At 37.5% G+C, this 19,647-nt stretch overlaps 1 protein-coding gene across 1 annotated transcript; it reads left to right on the top strand.

Annotated features, from left to right (window-relative positions):
* The first annotated feature begins 482 nt into the window (after window positions 1-482).
* LOC103701617 (CLP protease regulatory subunit CLPX1, mitochondrial-like) lies at window positions 483-19,281 on the top strand. Its single transcript, XM_008783753.3, has 15 exons — window positions 483-1,357; window positions 3,298-3,359; window positions 3,566-3,663; window positions 3,840-3,919; window positions 6,362-6,412; window positions 9,886-9,960; window positions 10,044-10,121; window positions 12,517-12,573; window positions 16,927-16,997; window positions 17,090-17,189; window positions 17,340-17,444; window positions 17,814-17,876; window positions 17,967-18,089; window positions 18,306-18,464; window positions 18,970-19,281. Exons 1-15 carry the CDS (start codon window positions 551-553, stop codon window positions 19,039-19,041), a joined length of 2,001 nt encoding a protein of 666 aa, XP_008781975.1. The 5' UTR covers window positions 483-550; the 3' UTR covers window positions 19,042-19,281.
* Window positions 19,282-19,647: the final 366 nt, after the last annotated feature.

Here is a 19,647-nt window from a genome sequence, read left to right as displayed (position 1 = left end):
TTTATAGAATTTCTAGCTAAATTCTATAAAAATAATACTTTAAGTGGTTTAAAAATCTTGAAATTGCAAGCGCCCATACATTCACTGCATATTTCACTGGCTCAATGCAGCAATCTTCATGGTGAGGATGGATATAAAACATAGCTGATAGGTGGTGGTTCCAATCACCAACTTTTTTTCGTAACTACTTGATCTCTCTTGAATTTTTCTAACATGGTTAGTGAGTTAACTGGCGTTTTTGTACCTAACCAGAGCGAGCGTGGACTCGCGACATTCGGAGGGGCAAACGGAGCCAACGAATTTTCTCGCATGAACTTTCCGGTACGAATCTCCAATCCCGCACAAAAACCATCTCTACGGACACACCGATTGAACGGCCATGATTCACCCCAGCACACCCTTGCAAGCCCCATCCCTCCAGATGCCGTCCCCAAGAAGCTTTATCCACGCACCGCAATAAAACCAGAAGGATCGCACCAAAGTTAATTCCCTCCTTGGATGTCTTCTTGATTCCCTCCGCGCTCTCTCTCTATCTCTCTCTGGCGGTGTCATGTCGGGGCTTCTTCACCCATGGAAGAAGCTGAGAGAGCCCGCGACGCGCGCCGCCCGGCATGCCGCCAACATCTGGGCGCGCGCCGCCGCCCAGAGCCGCCCGATATGCACCCGCTCTGGCGCCCCCGTCCCGCATCGCCGCCACCCCGGCTTCCCGCACCGGCAGGAGCGCCACAAGTGGGCCGGCGGTGCCGACGAGCTCCACACCGGCCGCATCCGGGACGAGGCCAACTACCCCTGCTGCACCAAGCACATGGAGGTCCTCTTCTCCAACCGCTCCCCGCCCTCCATTGCCGGCGCCGGTGACCGTGGCGGCTGCCAGGCCGTCAACATCTGCCCCAGCTGCAAGACCGCCTACTACTTCCGCCCCCACAAGCTCGTCTCCCTCCAGGGCAAGTTCGTCGAGATCGAGGGTGTCCGCGGCCCCGACCTCGAGTGGGAGAGGGACGCCGGCGTCGGGGAGGACGAGAGGCAGGGGAATCGCCTAAAGACCTCGTTCTGGGAGAGCCTGAGGTCGTGGTACGACAGGGAGCCGCCTGAGAACTGGCCGCCCATGCCAGGACCGCCGGAGAGTAATGGATTGGCGGTGCACACGCCGCCAGGCCCGCCATTCCCGCCGGATTTGAACGTGGTGAGGGTGGCCAGGCCCGGCGGGGGCGGGGGAGGAGCGGGGACTGGTGATGGAAGTGGATTCGCGGGGGAGGACGGGTGGGGCGGGGCGAATTTGGGGAAGGAGTTGCCGACGCCCAAAGAGATCTGCAAGGGGCTCGATAAGTACGTGGTTGGGCAAGATAACGCTAAAAAGGTACTTTTTTTTTTAATCACTTTCTTGGCAAATTATTTGAACTTAAGGTTCTTGGATATAGAAGATATAACAGAATTTCTATATAAGAAATCGATTCTTTTGTTAACATACAATTCTTTAAATGCGAGTTTAATATGACAAAGTCTAAAAATTTTGGAAGATACTGGAGAGCACTCTGATCAACGATTTATTTCTAATTATAAATTTGTCGATTTACTGAAATTCTTTCACTGCTTTGTTTGATCTATACCTTTGAGCGGCATTCTTTTACAAAAAAACAAAAGGCTATATGTGAGTCCAGTGGGAAAAATGTGAGCTGCGTTGCAACAATCACACTCAAAAAGTGATGCTTCTTGAAACCCAAAACAAGTCGTAACATTAAGTCTGCACTCTTGACATAATTAGAGAACTTGTAAACATTAAGGCTGCAAAGTTCAAGCTCTGTTATGGTTAAGCATGAAGTTCTTCATGACGTGGCTTTTCCTATCCAATTTTCACATAAGATGTAATGCAGAAAATAAAATCCATGCCTTCATTCCATTCCTGCCAGGTAAAGGGTGATTCCATGTTATTCTTTACTCTTCAACAGCATCCTTTTGGTGGAAGAGAAAGTTCAAACTATTAAGCTGATAGTTCTGCTAGTTTCACATGAAATTGCAATGAAGTGAAAGAAGGCGAGCAAATTCATCCTAATACTCTCTCAAAAAGACATGCTCACTGCAAATTATGCTTTGCTGGAAAGACTGCCACAAGTTACAGTCCACCCTGTATGAACTACTTTGGTGGAGGATGGTCTATCATCCAAAAGTGAATGTTCCTTCTTTTGGGCATACTCCTACCTTCCAAGCTGAGTTAAAGGGATGTAATAGAGAAAATATTTCAGATCTGGTCCTCATCTCTCCACCCAAAATGTCTACCAAATAACCTCATTCTTCACCCTACAACACCACTCAAGTTCTTCAACTTGATCTTTTTATATCCAACTGTTCATCCATATTCCATGCTCCAGTTCTTGAGTACCCAAAAATAAGGTGCAGTCCTTCAAATAGATCAAAAGTAGAATGGATCAGAAGAAGATAATAGAAGGAAAATATGGGATGAAGAATTAAGACTTGGCCATGAAGATATTGTGAAGAATCCATCGTCTTGTCATCTTTTAGACTCCTAGAATAAAGATTGATAGCCTTTATTATTTTCATAATGTTGTCTTTTCAATTTTAGTTTCCTCCTAAAAACAAGATTCATACTTTCTTTCACTCATCCTTGCTCCCTTGGGGATGTGTTTTGAAAAACTTTTTAATTCCAAAGTCACTTAATATAGCCTTAATAATATGTTTCCATTATATTGTAGGAGGGTCTTTTATTGAATTACCTAGTATAGCCTGAAAACAGATTGATTCTTGCAAGGGGATGTGCTGACAATCCTTTAACTGGTAGGTAGGAGTAAAATAAGTCCCAAGGTAACTATGAATTTGGGCAGCTATCTTGATGCCTTGCTAACAGTGATTAGTGAGTATTGCAAAAAATAGTTGAGCTCCATGAATTAAATAGGCTAGTGAAGAATAAATTCATACTTCATGATGATTGTAGATGGCAGGTTGTCAGTTCATGTTATATGTATTCTTCTATACATTTACTGTTGTTTTTCTGGCACCTGGTCCTTTGCTTGAGTCTACTTTCTTCTTCGATCAACCTTATCTGTTACCAATTGAGTGATCAAAGATAATTCTCCATAATATCTTGTTATATCTCTCAAGATACCAAGTCTCATGATTGATTTCTTTATTCTTTTTATCAGATACCATGTTTATCTGGTTAAACCAATAATGAGAATTTATTTATCTGAATAATAATTGTCTTATTTGTTTATCATGCTTTTACTTATTTCTAGAATTTTTGTTTTATGATTTTCTTTTCAGTAATCCACTTAAAAATTGCAGGTGCTATCTGTGGCTGTGTACAACCACTATAAAAGAATCTACCATGCATCTTTACAGAAAGTGTATGTTTCCATATGACCTTTATATCTATTTAAGTTTTCTGCTATAATGCTATGGCTTATGTTGATCTTGTCTTGTTATATATTGTTTCTTTAAGTTTAAGCATATCTAGATTGTTGACTTGCATTTATAAGCATCGAAAACTTGCTTGTTCTTGTGATGGTCTTCTGATGGCTTATGCTGAGCTGAATTTACTGAAAATACACAGATCTGGAGCTGATTCAGGGAATTTTGAGGCTGAAAATGATGATGATAATGTAGAGTTAGAGAAAAGCAATGTGCTCTTGATGGGCCTTACTGGCTCAGGTATAATGTCTGCCTTTTTATTTGTTACATTTTTATCATGTGATGGTTTTGCTGAACATGCTGGCACTTGTTATGTCCTATCTATCACCATGAGAACTAAAAAGGAATTATCTACTGGATTTTATTGATTGATGGTCTGACCTACATATAAATTCTTGTGTTGTCTGTAAGGACAGGAAAGACATTACTTGCAAAAACATTAGCTCGCTTTGTGAATGTGCCGTTTGTTATTGCAGATGCAACAACACTGACACAGGTAAGTGCACTAATGTTCTTTTAGTTCCATGTTGAAAGAAAAAATTATATATTTTTTTCTTAGTATGTCCTATGATTCAAGTATCTTTCCTGTTGCGATTTCCTAGCTTTTCAGATTTATACTTCTTTTTTCTTACAGCATATATTTATGATTTTCTTATGTTTTTTTTTTTATCCTCTTATTGTTTTAAATTACCTTATAAATGGTTCCTCTATTTAAAACTCTCATATTTCGCATGAAGCTGGGAGAAAAATCAGGAAAATTCCATAAATAGAAAATTCTAGTTTTGTCTGCCCCATATAAGTTAGCTTGTGTTGGTATGCTTTCTTGCTTTTATGCATGTATCTTGGTACATGCATCATAAGAAAATTCCATAAATGGGAAGAAAACATCTGATGATATTTTTAGGAATTAGAGTCATGACCAGTTTATATAGTGGTATGAGTAATTCATCTTGATCTATTGAGATCCTCATGGAGTAGATCCTTTAAGAGGAAGAGTGAAATTTTTGTGTCATATCTGCTGTCTGCTCAGTATTTTTTTTAATTGCAATCATGGGCAATTGGGCGTTACTTTTGGGTAAACAATTTACATTCTAGCTTATACATGTTTACTTTTTCTTTAAAAATGATGCTTTTGCAAAGATGCAATGAAAGCATAGCAAAGAGAAAAATGCTTCTGGTTAAGGTTTGCTTAACATCTAAGTTGGATCATATTCTATATTTTGGTCTTAACGATTCTTTGAGAGGATACTTCAGCTCAAGTTGTCTTTGATTTTTTTTTTTGAACCCCAGTTGCACTAAGTATTACATCGATTAAATATTCCATACAGGTCTATATAAATCAAGTAACCTCAATGCTAGCTACAAAATTTGGCGAGTTTTCAATAAAGTTTACTACTTCTCCCTTGGTGGAACATTTGAGAAGGTATTGCGAGCTCATGTATGTTTTTCAATTAGATGTTAGGTCAGGCGTGTTCTGTAAGATTAACGTAAATAGGGCTTATGACAATGTTAGATGCATTTGGAAGCACGCAGTCATATATTTTATTAGGTTTCGAGTCTTTAGAAATATATCAATGGTTGGTTGGATTCTTTTTCTCTCTAGTCTTTGATCTTAGACCTGCCTAGACTAGGTGATTTACTTTCCACCCTGTAATCCCAGCGTGTAGGGTGCTTATCATGAAGATATTTGAATGTGAATTATGGAGCATCTGATTGTATGATGTTCTTCCTTTTTTTTTTTTTGTAGTGGGAGAAATCATTTTGTCTTTTATGAAGATTAGGCTCCATATGTTCTATGAAGGTACTCTATTGATAAAGAACAATTTAATTTTCATTTATTTGATCAATTGATTGCAGAGCTTGTTAGCTAGTTTTGTGCCATATACCTAGCAGTAATCTCTTATTGTTTTTTGAGGAGCATCAGTAGGCCCCTGGCACTGATACAGAAAAGTGCGAAAACAATTTAGTTAGGGACCTTCCCAGGTTTTTAAGGTGGGCATTCTTTATGTACTAGGTCAGTGAGAGGCCCTGGTCATTGATAGGTTTTGTAAAGAAAAACAGCAAAACAAGCTATTTAGGGACAGAATCTTCTCCCTTGCTAGGTCTCAAAGGTGAGAAGACTTTTTTACTTGCCTACGAAACTTATGCCCTAAGTTAACCTGTTGGCTGCAAGGGAGAAGATTTTCTGTCTTTTTCCTTTTTGTTTTTTTAATTTTTTGGGTGGTGTTGAAAAAATGGAGAAGAGGAAGTTGACAATTGTCAACCATAATCTTAACCATCAAACGTTGTGCCAATAATTTTGTGTCACTCTTATGAATCTTAAGTTACCAAGTATTCCTATCTATGCTACCTCTAGTGTTAGTTCAAACCTTTTCATATCCATTTTCACAACTTCCATCCATGTTACTTGAGGTCTTCCCTTTCTCTTCATAAGTCATTCAGCAAAAGGTATATTTAACAAAGATTAAGGACTGGTGGTAATTGTAATTTGTAAAACAAAATAATAAAGCATAAAAAAGGTAACCGAATAGGAGAAAAGCAAAAAAGCAAAAGAATAGGAGAATTAAAAAAAAATTTACTTGGCCCAAGCTGTATGTGTGCTTTTGTTTGCGTTATTGCATGTGTCTTTATGTTGCATGTGAATTGCGAAATATTATAAGTATTTAAGTTATAGGAATAAGAAGATTCATACAACCTTATCTGACTATTTGACCAATGCTGAAGTCTTTAACAGCTAAATAATTGAGGAATATTGCTGAATAGCTGCTTATCAGATTACATGCTTTATTTGTACAAGAGATAGCTAAGCAATTTCTACTTGGTAGATAATGATATGATGCACATTTCAGAATTACATCACAGTTAACTTATCTGCATGTCTTTATATTTGCTTTTTGTATTTCAGTGCTGAAAACTGAATGGACAAATATTTGTACAGGCAGGCTATGTTGGAGAGGATGTTGAATCAATGTTATACAAGTTGCTTACGGTATGATTTTGAATTTTCCCTGTTTAGATGTTTTATATTGCTTGTTGGTGATCCGACCTTATTACCTTAGTGTCCATGATATTAAAGAGAATTGAATGCATACTATGATAACTATAATCTTATTTGCCATTGCATTCTATGGTAACTATAATCTGAATTGCGGCATTATTTGTATTTCTTTGCAAGAATACTGTCATTAGTTTTTGACATTTAGCATGAATCATTCTATCGGAGATATTGAGAAATTCACACTACTCCATGGACATATTAGGATTTTCCTGTTAATGGTTTCAAAAAATATGTTTAGTTGTATGCCCTACTTAAAAAAGTCAACTGGTCAATTAATTATGCAATTAAAGTAATATAACATAATGAGGATACCCATTTAAGAAATGCAGTCATTAATTAGGTCCTCAATAGGACATTTTCAATTTCCTTCCTTCCTAATGTTTTTTTTCTGTTTCTAAGGTACCTTTCCTATGATACCTATGAACAGTACTAGGACACTATTGAGCTTGCTGATGCAATTCAAATGACTGCTATAGTAATAGTTTGCTTGGCTGGTCCATTGGTGCTCAGTTATTACTTTCCGATGACTGAAGTTGTTTAATTATTTATATGCATTATGTGTCTTGATTTGCTGGGGCTGGGCTTTTTCGTCAATAAATTGGCTATATGAAGGCCATGCTGAAGGTGTAAGGATATTGCTGAAAGATATATGACATTACCAAAGAAAATAATGATCCCAAGTGCATAAATATTTGTGAACTAGTACTTGAAAAATTTTGAATCTTCATTATCATGCCTCTGTTTATAATGTAAGTATCTTGTATTATACAATATGTTGCCATTTTGTCTTTAACTGCTTGCTGTCTTTCTTGTGTATTGCACCTTAAAACCTTTTCCCTTGGAATATGTCCTAGTCTCCCTTTGTAAAACAAGCTAGCCCTGGTTCTCTCATGCAGTGTATCTGTTGACACCAATCTTCTTTTGTCTCCCATTTCTTATTTAAGAAGTACTCTCTCATTTCCTCTTTTTTTACCTAATGAGTTCATTCATCTTAAATATACCAACAAACTGCATCCAATCTAACCTATATTTGTTTTCATTTGTTCTTTCTTGTTGTTTACTAAATCCCCAACCAATTGCGACTCCATAAAATACCTGCAATTATCATGTATGCTTTGATAGATCTTTTCGTCGTTCTTGTGCCCACCATGCAGATCTGAGCATCTACCTTTCTAGACCACCTTTGGTCTTTGTTGGGGATAATGCAGGCTATTTTAACTGGCCTCCTTCATTTTATCCTATATTTCAGCAATTTTTGAACTTCCTATAGTTTCATTTGTAATTTTTCTAAGTACACAGAATGAGTGTGAGCAACCTTAACATTCTCATATATGCTGTGCTTATCTTATATATCTAAACTATTTCTTTCTGAACATTTTAGGCCATCTAACATTATGTACCTTAATAATGAAAGTTTGAATGTCACTCTCAAAGTAAGCATTTGCTTCATTTGTCTTATTTTGTTTCTGGTAGAATTCTCTTCTCTCTCTCTCTCTCTCTCTCTCTCACTCCCCCTTCCCCCTGGATATATTTGAATGTATCTTTAATTTGAGACAATAATAGTTATCATTTTGTGGCATGCCAAGGCAATCATTTACTACCGGGGCTGCATCTTATATATTTCATTACAAAAGTTTCTTTTAGTGCACTCTGATCTTGCTTGGGCTTCCTCCATTACTTTTAGAATCAAACCTTCGTACCTTGAACAATTTATTACCTGCATATGATATTTGCCATGGAGATAGCTTTGGTAATCAACAATCCACTAATCTATTGATTTGAATGAAGAGAGAAGAAATTTCTTTTTTCAATCTGGTCCTCTGACAGAAAAGAATAAGAGAATAGTAAAATTTAGGAAGTGGGATTTTTAGCCCCTTTTGTTTTCATTAATTGATTAGTAAGCTAGTGTGTAGTACCTCTCTTTCTACTGGTGTGGTCCATTCTCCTTTGGTGAACCAGATTTCTCTTCTAACCAAAAGAGGTGAAGGTTTTTCTGAAGTAGTAAGGAAATTACATTTGAGTTAAACTTGTGCATGAGTTAGATCTTGACTCCTACATTAAGTGTCTCCTATCACATCACCTAATTCTTTTGGATTGAAAGATATGCTAGATCAAAGAGTTACCAAAAAGGAATGTTTTAGTTTGACCGCCCCGCTTCTAGCCTTAAACTTCATTGAATCCCCATGACATCTGGATCCAACAAACCCCGAAAGAGTGGTTCGCCCTCATAGTCCTTGAACTTGGAATAGAAAGGTTGAGAGAGGGAGGGGAAGAGAGAGTAACAAACCCGGAAGAGAGAGATGGTGCATCGTGGCTTCACAATGAGGAACCCTGCTAGGACTCAAGTCCCGATGGGACGTCCTGTGGGACACTGAGATGGGGTACCATCCTACATATCGGGATATGACCATCCCACCATTGTCCTAGCATTCCGATCGGCATATCTTGGGACATCTACTATCCCAAGTGTCGGGATAGAGTGGGATGGCGACGTATCCTATTTTATGGAAAAACCGGAACATCCTTCTCTCACGGGATTTAAAATCTTGGAACCCTAAATGGCTTCCAAGTGGGGGGCTTTTTAATACCCAAATGATGCTTTAATGCCCATTTTACTTGTGGTCTATTGGAAAAGCCAGTCCTTGGGGACATCGGATGCACCCGATCTCGCGTGTGAAGATGCAGGATGGTATATAGGGTGTTGTTTCATGAAAAAAATGGTATGCCCTCCTATGATCATTTTTGAACCTTTGGTCTTGGATGTGGCGGATCTTGTTCCCAAACCTTATCTAAACCTACTCGAAGTGGCCAAGTTGGTCTACAACTGTTTTGATGAGCTCTGAAATCAAGGTTTGCTATCTTAATACTGGGCCTTATACTGGTACCATCTTATTACAGTGTCAATACGTGGTTCGGTAGGGTACTGCTCAATATATGATACAGCATACCGGTTTAGTACCGGTACAATACGCTCAGTATGGTACAAGACCAATTGATACGGCACGTCTTGTCTAAAATCATCAATTACTGGGATTATAATTGCTTCTCCTGCTTTTCTTGTAGGCTTGTAAAAAATTGACACTCTCCACCGCTGCCATGACTCTAAAGTAATACAAATTGAGGTCAAGTAGTTGACTTCTAGACTTCAATTTCTAGAAGAAGTATGATCATCATTCTTGGGAGTATTATCATGGTGAAAAGCTCGAGTGAAAATTGGATGCTAAATATTCTTGACTTCTCCTAACAATTTCAAAGATATCGGGAACCATGAATTTATTTCATTTCTATGTGATTATTGAAGAAAATGCTGAATCCTTATACTGCTGTGTTCCATTTATTTTGCAAATGCACCTCAAACATTCCGACTTACAATTTTTTTTTTGTTTTTTTTAAAAATGTGTTAGGTTGCTGAGTTCAACGTGCAAGCAGCTCAACAGGGAATGGTATACATTGATGAAGTTGATAAAATAACTAAGAAGGTATTAACGTTGATTAAGTTATTGATTAAATATGGCTTCATTTACATTTCGTTGACAGGCTTTATAAATGGTTAACTTTGCAGGCTGAGAGCCTAAATATTAGTAGAGATGTATCTGGTGAAGGTGTTCAGCAGGCATTATTGAAAATGCTAGAAGGAACTGTAAGTCATCTATCATGCCTTAGTATTACTACTTTTAGTTTCATATGTATTTATCACTAATTAGATTGTACATCATGTGAATGTGCATAGCATTCAAGACCCTTGGCACCATCTTTAGGAGCTCTGTGGTATTCCACTTCCTATCCATAAGACATACAGCAAAAGTCTAGCAATCATCAAAAAGCATAAGAACAAATAATTTCCTCTTTTTCATATATGCATGATACTATTCCCATAATTTCCAAAAGAATAGAAGTGCATATTTCATATGTTTTGTGTGATATTATAAGGTTATTATGAATTCATCACAGGTCCATTTATGTAGTGCCCATTTGGTTCAACTGATTGTCGTATTTATACCAATGATCATAAATAACAAATGGTCTAAATATTTGGGTTTAAATATTTGTGGATTAAATAGAAATATTGTTAGCTGTTAATGAGAAATCGACAAAAAAATTTAGACTCACCGTATTTTGTTTAGATTGCTAGATCGATCAATATAAGTGCACAATTGGAACAATACTAGTAGGCAGGTAACATTTAAAGTAAGGTTTGCAATCTTGGTGTCAAACAACATACCATTACCATTTTAGTATAGTGTTGGTACACCGAGTTGGGTTGGTTCAGCTTAACAACATGTAGTATGCCCCCCTACCGAGTATCATTTTCGTATCAATGCAGGATAGTATGCATTGGTACTATGAAGCTTGATTTAAAGTATATGAAGAAGACTCTACAATGATGGTTAAGTATATTTGACTGGTGGAAATATATAGATGATATGATTTTAGAAGAGAAGTGTTGGTAAACGACGAGGGTGAGTCCTGGCGCAACAGTAAAGTTGCTCCATTGTAACCTAGAGATCACTTGTTCGAGACATGGAAACATCCTCTCCGCGCATGGGGGCAAGACTAGGTACATTTGACCCTCACTAGACTCCACGATGGTAGGAGCCTCATGCAATGGGCTGCCCTTAATGTTGGTAAAGACAAATATGATTAGATAACCTACTTTCCCTTGATGTAGCTCTACAGTCATAAGTGTATGTGTGCTGATAAGTATCTTGGTTCTGAGGGTAAGACATTAAGCTTAGAACCACAAAAAAATTTTATCCCTTTGTGCTGACTAATTATGGTGGTGATGCTCCTGAACATACGATCTTGGATATCTGTTTCTTCTGATGACTGAGTTCTGTAAGACGATTCATTATACACTGAAAACATGCATTGCATGTGCCAGTAAACATGATTTTTTTTATTTTGTGTTTCTATAAATCATTAGAGACTCAAGTCCCTGAAGTTCCATAGCAGGGATGGGGAGTTGCACAGATGCTTCAGGTTGAATGAGAATAAAGAGATTCGTTAGAATATATATTAGAAATGTCACTTTTCTGCAGATTGAAACAAACATTTTAAAGTATGTCATTTTTATTGTAATTGTTTCACATTGTATGAAACTTCTGAGTTTTAAGAACCAAAATGTGTATGTACTGCTTATACAGAAATATTAGTTTGAATTTGGATAAAATAGTTTTTTTTATTTTGAGATATGGATTCCAAAGCTGGCCGTAAGAAAAATGTCATAATCATTTTCACTTTAAGACTAAATATGATTATGTCAGTGTGTTTTATAATACCTCATTTTCGTGATTGTCCAAGTTTACAATAACAATGATTATGAAAAGTAGGGCAGGATTTGTGAGTAGTAGATTATTGATAGCACGAAACATGTATGTGGCCCTAGAACAGATGCTGCCCTTTGAAGCACTCAAAAATTTGCAACAAGTTAGAGAGATATATGGATATGATCTTTTCCAACAATCCCAGGATAGATGTCTTCATTCATCTGCTCTCAAGAACTTACTACGTTCATGATTGATTCTTTTTGCTTTTGATTCCATTATCTGACTTGCATTAAAATATAATAATGCTATCTGTCTAGTATTGATTCTTGGCAGAGATATCCTCAAACTGTTTTGGCTGCATGATAATTGGTGGATCAATCCCCTGTCCTTTATCATTTGAACTATAGAGAGAACTTGGTTTGCCTCTGCTGTATTCTGAAACGTTCTTCCAGATGCCTGATATTTATCAGATCATATAATTATTATTTCAGCTTCCTGATGATCTCTCATTTCATTAACATGTTTCATGAATTGTAGGTTCTTGAACTTGAGCAGAACTTTTCCAAAGACAGCTTGAGACTTCCAATATTGCTAATTTGTTGAATAAATTTGTGGAATCCTTCTTTTGCATTAGTGTTTTCATATTGCTGTAAATGAATGCTTTTTTTTAATCTAATCATTATGGAGGTTTAATGGTGCGAGCTGAATTATGTGGTACTCTTGTTTTGGTTTCAATAAGAACTGAAATTCAAATATCTTTTTGTGCAGATAGTCAATGTTCCAGAGAAGGGAGCTCGGAAGCACCCTCGTGGTGACAATATACAGGTATTGCAGACATGATTTTTCTTTAGAATATGCACAAGTTTTTACTATCCCAACTTTTTTCTTATTTCTTAATGTTGAACTATTATTTCTGCATGTTTTTGTCACTTAAAGTCAAGGCAATTCTGGTTATGGTCCTGTCGTTTCTAAAGTAATATGCTTGTCTTGCTTCATCTTTTGGATTTCGATTATGTATGCTTGTGATATTGTATGATCTCAAAACTGTAATGACTAACTGTCACGACCCCCGCCCCGTTCCGGCGGGCCGCTGCGACAGTCCTAGGGTGCGGATAGGCATAAGGCCACCAGCCACCACGTAGAACCCTACTACCTATCAATCATCAATAAATCTTGAAAATTTTGGCATGATACATGCACAAAATGATCATCTTTCCTATATTGACCTGTCAGGATTATATCAATACATACAACAACTCTACCTGTCAGAGCAGCAATCACATAATCTATCACATAATAAACCTGGACAATATATAGCAATACATTATCACGGGCACACAACTGATCTGCACACACACATATATATATACCTGCTTCCCAATCCTTCCATGGTCAACCCATATCCACAACAGGATCTATGACTATAACTATACACTATATATAACTAGAGGTTTATATTACTCCAAAATGTATAAACCTCTATCTACATTATACTATGGAGCGGCACAGATAGCAGGCAATCTCTAACCTTGCTCCTCTCTATACAACATCTGTCCTGCAACAAAAATATCAAACTGGGGAGTGAGTATATGAATACTCAATGAGTGGAGTAGAGAGTACTATGCATATGAGACAATATAATCATAGCTCGAGATGAAATCTCAAGAGCATATGAATGGTGATCAATAGCAAGATGAACTTGAACTCAACATAAAGAATATGGAGTAAATCATCAATATCACCATAATCAATATCAACTCATCTGAAATACATATGGAATAATCAAGTAAACATATATGCTACTCATGAATATGCTCAACAGATTATAATGTTGGAACATACAAATTGGGTGTCAATATGCGAAGTCATCACTAGACAGCTGTCGGGAGGTGGGTCTTATGCCCCAGGCGAACCACAACAATTCCCTACTATCACATGCATATGCAGGATAAGACACCACACTGATCATGTAAATGCTGGCCAGTATCCAGAACATAAATCCATAGAAACATCTTACATCTGTATACTAAACGGCACCTCGCGGGAATTCTACATCCGCGGAAAGCCATACTGCACCTCGCGGGGTCTTACTATGCCCGACGGTAAGCAGAATATAAGTCGTAGGACCGGCCGATCCTACGCCTAGGGCCGTGTCCCCCCTAGGAAGGGACTGGGCTCCGCCCACCCAGAAGGCTACTATGTGCACACAGGCCGATGTCTAACCCCATCGACTATAGGTGTCCTGTAGATACTGCCAAGCCATGCATAAATGCCATAATGCACTCTCCCAATACTCTACTAAAAAGGAGTATAATCAAGACTACCACTCACTCGACCACGATCCAATTATAAACTAACATCAGGGTTAGGAGTGAGGGGTCAAGGGAGTACAATGCAACTCAATATACCACTGAAAAGGCTCTACAAGTCTTTGAAATAGAGAAAATGAAATCAATTTACAAAAGAAGTCATTTCACAATTTGGAACCAATTTAACTACTCATCTAACCCTTGTAATTCCTCTCAATGTTCCCTCAAATGCATGTACAAAATAATCAAGCATGGAGAAACAAGATTATAGAGGAATCTACTACAATATCAATCAATATGCACAAGTGGAATCAAGTCACACTTGGCAACATTCATGAAAATGAATAAGGAATGTGCTCATGGTGCAAAGTACAAACTCCCACTCACCTGTCAATCTGGCACAGCCCTGATATACCTCCAAAAATCTACAGTAGGCAGTACGGGACTTCCTCCTCTTGTTCTCTAGCTTCTTGCCCAACTGATACATGCATTTACAATACATTTAGTCTTGTATTAAGGGCCATAATCTACGTGCCAATCATAAATATAGGAAACTTTAATTGATTCAACTTCCCCCTTTTCTAAATTCTTTTCTTTTTCCCTTTTTCCTATCAATTAATCTTCCCCTTATATGTATTATGATGCAAAAGCATCACACACACACCTTAGGCCACTGCTATAGGGTCAAGGTGCGAGAAAGAGTCAAAATTCTTTCACTAAAAATTTCACTGAAGCGTGAGTCGACCCCAACCTCATGAGTCGACCCCGACCACAGAGCCGCAAAACTTCATTTTCTGGACTCTCAGAGAGTCGACCCGCAACCTCGTGAGTCGACCCCTCTGAGGCATGAGTCGACCCCAATCTGCCCCGAGTCGACTCCAGTTGACCCCGAGTCGACTCCGGCACGTTTTGAGGCGACTCCCATCATTTTTCTCACTTTCTTCATCTCGGATGAACAGTAACCTGAACTGACAGCGGGTTACTTCATCCCGGTTTTGATCCACTTTCCAACTCCAAATTTTATAAAATTTCACCTAACATTCTACACTCATGGGGGATTCCAAAGAGGTAAGATGCATTGCTATCGGAGGTCGATTGACCCCCGAAACAATTCGCCGAAGTTGGGACTTCGACACAGTTGTTCCGTAGCCTCGGAAAAACTTGTCGAAATCCGATTTTCTCTCTTTTAACCACTTCTAACACTTCTATCTAACCTCTCTAGACCAAATCCACCATTTGTATAGCCTAATTTCATTAGAAGACTAGGTAGAGATGGGTATTTACCTTTTTCTCTTCTGAAACTTGGATCCTTGCGTAGAGGGAAAGGAGACCTACGCTTTTCTCTTTAGCTGGCAGCGCAACCGGGGCTCCTTTCCACCTCAAATCCCCTTCCTCTTTCTTCTTCTTCTTCTTCTTTTCTTTCTTTCTTTTCCTTCTCTGTTTGATTCCACCGCCTGAGACTCCCCTTCTCCTTCTCTGTTTCATTCCACGGACACAGCACCAAACCCCCTAATTAAGTCACATCAAGCACTATTCACCCTTTGTTTAATATTATTAAATTCCCATTTTGCCTCTAACACTTCAACATATCTACTGTTATGCCATTAACTTTTGATTCCTTCCAATTTTACCCTTTCCACTTCAACGCATCTACAACTATGCCATTATCTTTTGATTCCTTCCAGTTTTATCCCTTATATCAATTGACTATTCTATCCCTTTTTATATATATATAAATTTTTTTTTTTGGGGTTATTACACTAACCCATCACAGTATATCAACTTACGAGTCTCATATTTACGGAGTAACCATGGCCTATGAACCTTTTCTTTTTTACTTTCTCCGACATGCTGTGTTTGAGGCCATTGCACAGCTAGATTACTCTAGTCAGAAAGTTTTATGCTGCTGGAGTTGAAGTCATCCAAGTTCCCTCTACCTTGATGCCTATTGTATTTTAAAAAAGTAGATGGAGCATGCAAAATTGTTTCATACACTAAGACACAAGACATAGCACAGACATATTTCCATTTCATTCTACTAATCTATTGTCATGATATCTATATACGATTTGGAAATTTGGCGCAAAAAAGGAAACTGCACCTGAGAAGTTTGAAGTAAACCATGAAATAAAACAATACTGCAGTTTCGAGATTCCTTATGGAAGGCGCTAATTTAGAATTTCCTCTTCATGAATCTCTTAATGGTCTCCTTTTAACATCTCCTGTATATTCATTCATCTGGTTAAATTGCATATAAATCATCCATAAAGGTTAAACAAATTAAATAAATAAACTCCTTACTGTAAACATATTTCAAAATATAAAACCTTTTCAAGTATTTTTGTTGCAAATTTGAAGCACGTGTAAACTTTGTCGTTGGAGAATAATATGCCGTTGTTTCCTTGCTACTTGATTGTGACATGTATTATGGTTTACGCAGCATTGGCGAAAGGAATATTCATGGTTCAGGCTGACTGTTCTAGAAGGTTAACTGTACTCTTCCAACTAATGAGAATAAAATCATTACTTTGTGAAATTGCAACATAGCAACTATCATAGACATAATCAAGGGATAAATAATTAGGGTACAAATTTCACTTAACTTTCTGCTGCAGCATGCTTGTTCATTTAGTAAATAGATAAGAAATTGACCAGGGTGTCACCATTTGAATCCTTTTCTAGTATAAATTTTCTTTGGGTATTCTGTAGGTCTACATTGACATTTACTTTCTATTGGCTACTCCATGTAAGTTTGATCTAGTATATAATATAAAGTTACTTTGTAACAGAACTTTTATATTTATGGACTTACAATAGTTTTAGCAATTTTATTTCTTTTATCATAGTTTCACACGAGTTTGATATGCAGATAGACACAAAAGATATTCTTTTTATATGTGGCGGTGCTTTTGTTGATTTGGAAAAGACAATTTCTGAAAGGTAATAATGTCGAATATTTGTAATAATCTTCCTCAAATAGTTATTGCTGAACATGCTGTTTGTGGGTGACCTGACTTTTTGGTCTGGAACAGACGACAAGATTCTTCTATAGGTTTTGGAGCACCAATACGTGCAAACATGAGAGCTAGTGGATTAACAAATGCTGCAGTGACGTCATCCTTGTTGGAATCAGTAAGGATCCAAAAATTAAAAGGCCATGACTGGAAATCGATTGATGTCCTTTGTATCATTGACAACATAATAAATTTACCTTGCACAAGGACGTGGACTTCTTTCCTTACAAATGACACAATTAACATGATATGCACATTATTTTCACAGGTTGAAAGTAGTGATTTTATAGCATATGGCCTCATTCCGGAATTTGTTGGACGCTTTCCAGTACTGGTTAGTTTGTCAGCACTGAGCGAGGACCAACTTGTTCAGGTATTACCTAGTCTGGATTTTCTCTCTTTTGTTCTTTCATGAGATTTGTTTCAATCTTCTCAACTATGTATCATGTTAATTTAGTAATTTGCCGACTTAATATTTATCCCTTAATTTGGTGGGTGGGTCAAGTTTGTTTGGCTGTTGCATTAACAGAAGGTTGGGTGAATGAAACTATTGTACCTGTCTTTTTATTTATAGAATTTATTTTGATTCTCGGGAGGCTTAATTTAACTTGAATTTTAAAATTATTTAGCTCAAACTTTTAATGTCTTTGAATGCAACAATCATGTTACTTGGTGGAAGCTCTTCTTTTAAATTAGTGCTTGATTTTTCCAAAATTTAATGAAGTGACATGGCTAACTTTAGGTCTTGATGGAGCCAAAGAATGCTATTGGTAAACAATTCAAGAAATTATTTCGCATGAACAACGTGAGTGTCCCTGATCTACTGATATCATTTGGTGCCTTTATTTGACAAAAACTGTTTATTTTTGTGCCTTAATGTGGGTGCCTCTTCCAGGTGACACTACATTTCACAGACACTGCACTAAGGCTGATTGCTAAAAAAGCATTGGCCAAGAATACTGGTGCACGAGGTTTAAGAGCAATATTGGAAAATATTCTTACAGATGCCATGTATGAGGTATGTTTCTTGACTTTTGGCAGATTTTTGTCTCCTTTGCTTATAATCAACATAAACAAAATGATCCAGAAAATAGAGATCTGATTGAGCGGTGTACAATGTATTCCAGTATCTGACTTAGTAGGATCTCACCTCACATGATTAACGCATGTTAACTATTGCCCTTTTAGTTATGAATTTTTAATAACTCTAAATTCTGGGTTCACTTGGTTTCAGATTCCAGATGTAAAGACAGGCGATGAGCAAATAGATGCAGTAGTGGTGGATGAAGAGGCTGTTGGCTCTGTTGACAGACCAGGTAGTGGAGCTAAAATTCTTCATGGCGATGGAGCTTTGGAACAGTACCTTAAAGAAAACAAGATAAAGGATCGAGTGGTACGTACGTGTTACTCCATGAATCTTACTAAATTCTATTTTTCTGCAAAACATATAGATTGATAGCTGGAACAAAATGAATGCAGAAAAGGGTTTTGACTTCTTCTAAGCCACAACATATGCTCTGAATTCCTGTTAAATTTCTGTACTCCAAACATTGCACATCTGAAGCTTTTACTTAACAGAAGCTGCACCGTTTCTACCGCACATTTTTTTGATAAGATTCTACTACACTATTTACTTGGGTGAATTTGAACTTCCAGTTGAATTGTCAACCAGCTGTTCCACTTATACATACAGCAATTGCTGTTTGGCACAAATGAAGGCCTAAAATTTACCAATTTCTGGGTGGATACACACTTAAGTGCAGACGTTTCACATCTGGCTGTTATTTGTGTGGAACGGCTGATCGAATTCCACATGTTAATCATTTGTCTGTTGGGGAACAATAAAAAACAAAGAATTCGAATACTTAATGCACAAGTCTAATTGATGAATTCTGCAGGCAATGGTTGATGGGTCAGAGGGTGAACTGGAAGGGGGATCTGAACTCTCATCTAGAGCCATGAGCATGTAATATCTAGCAGACTACATTTATTGTAAAATCTCCATTTTTATTGATGTAATTATAATCCTTGTATATGAAGTTTATTTTTTAATTAGAAATATTTCATGCTAGTTTAGGCATCAGGACATTGTCCAAGTCATATATTTCTGGCATATCGAACTGTGCATGGCAGATAAGAGAATTATAGTGCCCTATTCTTCCATTCTTTGTTGTCAAACTAGAGATCGTAAGACAATGTAGGTGAAGTTTAATTATGTGATCTACTTCTCGGAAAAGTTTAATTATGGGATCTGGATCCATAGAGGAGCATGCTATCCTCAATTTTTTTTCAGTAACCAAGTTTCTTTCGATATATGGCATATGATAACTCTGGTTTTTTAGTTCTCTGTGGACATGGACGCGAGACATTTCTGTTATAATTCATTTGTGATTTGTCCATCAATGAAACCAGGATTGCATTCTTGTGTTTGCATACTGTAATCATACATTAATTCAAAAAAGAAGTCCGAAATTTAAAAACTTTTTTCTTTTCTGTGAGAGGTTAGAAGTGGTGATATTCTATTCCGCTTTCAAAAGCCATTACATTCGCAAGTTTTGTGGCACAAGATGTGCAAT

The sequence above is a fragment of the Phoenix dactylifera genome, chromosome 10 (assembly GCF_009389715.1).
Source record: "Phoenix dactylifera cultivar Barhee BC4 chromosome 10, palm_55x_up_171113_PBpolish2nd_filt_p, whole genome shotgun sequence".
In the NCBI taxonomy this organism is placed as follows: Eukaryota; Viridiplantae; Streptophyta; class Magnoliopsida; order Arecales; family Arecaceae; genus Phoenix; species Phoenix dactylifera.
Note: the sequence above shows the minus strand (reverse complement) of the source record. Positions and strands in the feature narration are given on the sequence as shown.

Coding starts and splice junctions, on each gene's coding strand:
- LOC103701617 (XM_008783753.3), top strand. CDS start 551: ATGTCGGGGCTTCTTCACCCATGGAAGAAGCTGAGAGAGCCCGCGACG. Junction 17,445..17,813: donor GCGAGGACCAACTTGTTCAG/GTATTACCTAGT, acceptor GGCTAACTTTAG/GTCTTGATGGAGCCAAAGAA. Junction 17,877..17,966: donor AATTATTTCGCATGAACAAC/GTGAGTGTCCCT, acceptor TGCCTCTTCCAG/GTGACACTACATTTCACAGA.